The 2500-nt window shown below is 45.5% G+C and overlaps 1 protein-coding gene across 3 annotated transcripts in view; it reads left to right on the forward strand.

Annotated features, from left to right (window-relative positions):
* The window catches only part of wdr35 (WD repeat domain 35), a 16800-nt gene that overhangs the window by 7292 nt on the left and 7008 nt on the right, over nt 1-2500 (forward strand). For all 3 annotated transcript variants that reach the window (XM_027168296.2, XM_027168303.2, XM_047812949.1), the window contains exon 19: nt 826-962. In XM_027168296.2, coding sequence (XP_027024097.1) covers nt 826-962 — 137 coding nt within the window. The remainder of the gene's footprint in view (nt 1-825; nt 963-2500) is intronic.

Raw genomic sequence — 2500 nt, forward strand, 5'->3', positions numbered from 1 at the left:
CACTGTGTATCACTCTGTGTATTACTGTGTATCACTCTCCGTTTCACTCTCTGTATCACTCTCCGTGTCACTGTGTATCACTCTCTGTTTCACTCTCTGTATCACTCTCTGTGTCACTGTGTATCACTCTCTGTTTCACTCTCTGTTTCACTCTCTGTATCACTCTCTGTGTCACTGTGTATCACTCTCCGTTTCACTCTCTGTATCACTCTCTGTGTCACTGTGTATCACTCTCTGTGTATCACTCTCTGTGTCACTGTGTATCACTCTCTGTGTATCACTCTCTGTGTCACTGTGTATCACTCTCTGTATCACTGTGTATCACTCTCTGTGTCACTCTCTGTATCACTCTCTGTATCACTCTCTGTGTCACTCTCTGTATCACTCTCTGTGTCACTGTGTATCACTCTCTGTATCACTGTGTATCACTCTCTGTATCACTCTCTGTGTCTCACTCTCTGTGTCACTGTGTATCACTCTCTGTTTCACTCTCTGTTTCACTCTCTGTATCACTCTCTGTGTCACTGTGTATCACTCTCCGTTTCACTCTCTGTATCACTCTCTGTGTCACTGTGTATCACTCTCTGTGTATCACTCTCTGTGTCACTGTGTATCACTCTCTGTATCACTGTGTATCACTCTCTGTGTCACTCTCTGTATCACTCTCTGTATCACTCTCTGTATCACTCTCTGTGTCACTGTGTATCACTCTCTGTGTCACTGTGTATCACTCTCTGTGTCACTGTGTATCACTCTCTGTGTCACTCTCTGTGTCACTCTCTGTATCACTCTCTGTGTCACTGTGTATCACTCTCTGTGTATCAGAGTCCAGAGCGGCCGAACAAGGACTACTTGATCAACTTTGAGATCCGTTCTCTGAGAGACAGCAGAGCGCTGATCGAGAAAGTGGGGATTGAGGACGCGTCCCAGTTTATAGAGGACAATCCTCACCCCCGACTCTGGTAGGGTGTATGATCACACACACACACACACACACACACACACACACACACACACACACACACACACACACACACACAAAGATGCAGGTGTGTAAAAGCCTGAATGTTTCTGACTATATGGATTATTAAAGTTTAAACTTAGACATTTATTTTATATTGTATCCTTTTAGACTAATTAAAGGAGGTGTGGCCTCTCTGTCATTCAGACTAAAAGAGGTGTGGCCTCTGTACCTTTCACTCTCAGGAGGTGTGGCTTTTCTACCTGTATGTCAGATTAAAAGAAGTGTGGCTTGGTAAATGACTCCTGTGCCACCTGATGTAGGGCGATACAGTCAATAAATTCAGTGTGTGTGTGTGTGTGTGTGTGTGTGTTTGTGTATGGGAGAGGAGAATTTGTCCCAGACTCCCAGACCATGTTGTCTGTGTTTGTATGTGTGTGTTCACAGGTGTGTGTGTGTGTGTGTGTGTGTGTGTGTGTGTGCCTGTACTGGATGTGGTGCCGTGTGTGTGTGTCCCTCGGTGACGTGATTCTCAGTCATGTTTCTCGTCACTATGACGCAAAGCATATAGAGAAAGTGAGCTGAGTTTACACTGTAGTCTCTGAATGAGAACGTGGCATGCTCCATCTGGAGGAAAATCCGTCACGAACACACACACACATGGGCACACACACACGCACCTGTGAACACACACACATGCACACACACACCTGTGAACACACACACATGCACATTTAAAGGAAAGATTAATGTGACGGAACTGAAGTGGGCAGGAAGAACCCATGTCCTTCTGTGTGTGGGATTTATTTTCACTAGGACCATCAGTGAAGTTACTGAAGACTGGGGCTGAGGATGAGGAAGGTTATTCAGTGTGTGAACAGTCTTCCTCATCCCCTGCCCGTGTGTATGTTTTATAAAGCTTAACACTGAAACTGTAAAAAATGTGTGGTACCTGATGAGTGAGTGTGTGCGCCTGTGTGTGTGTGAGTGTTTGTGAGTGTGTGTGTGTGTGTGTGTGTGTGTGTGAGCGAGTGTGTGAGTGTACAGTAAGTGAGTGTGTGTGTGTGTGTGAGCGTGTGTGTGAGTGTGTGAGTGTACAGTAAGTAAGTGTGTGTGAGTGTATGTGTGTTTGTGTGTGTACAGTAAGTGAGTGTGTGTGAGTGTATGTGAGTGTGTGTGTGTGTGAGTGAGTGTGTGTGAGTGTGTGTCTGTCTGTGTGTGTGTGTGTGTGTGTGTGAGTGTGGGCGACACTTGACAATCCGCTCTTGCTCTGAAGCTGCTCTGGTGCTCCTGACACTTCTCACAGCACACAGAGGAATTTCAGAGCATTCTGGGGAAAAGCTGAGAGCCTCACAGAATACACTCCGTCCACTCAGACCCAGGAAACACATCAGACAGTTGTGTAATTCTAACAGCTCCTATCTCCTAATGAAGAGTGTGTGTGTGTGTGTGTGTGTGTGTGTGTGTGTGTGTGTGTGTGTGTGTGTGTGATGGAAAAGATCTCGTATCTGTATGAAAGGAAAATATCTTTTTTAACAA

Source organism: Tachysurus fulvidraco, chromosome 4 (genome assembly GCF_022655615.1).
Source record: "Tachysurus fulvidraco isolate hzauxx_2018 chromosome 4, HZAU_PFXX_2.0, whole genome shotgun sequence".
Taxonomy (NCBI): domain Eukaryota; kingdom Metazoa; phylum Chordata; class Actinopteri; order Siluriformes; family Bagridae; genus Tachysurus; species Tachysurus fulvidraco.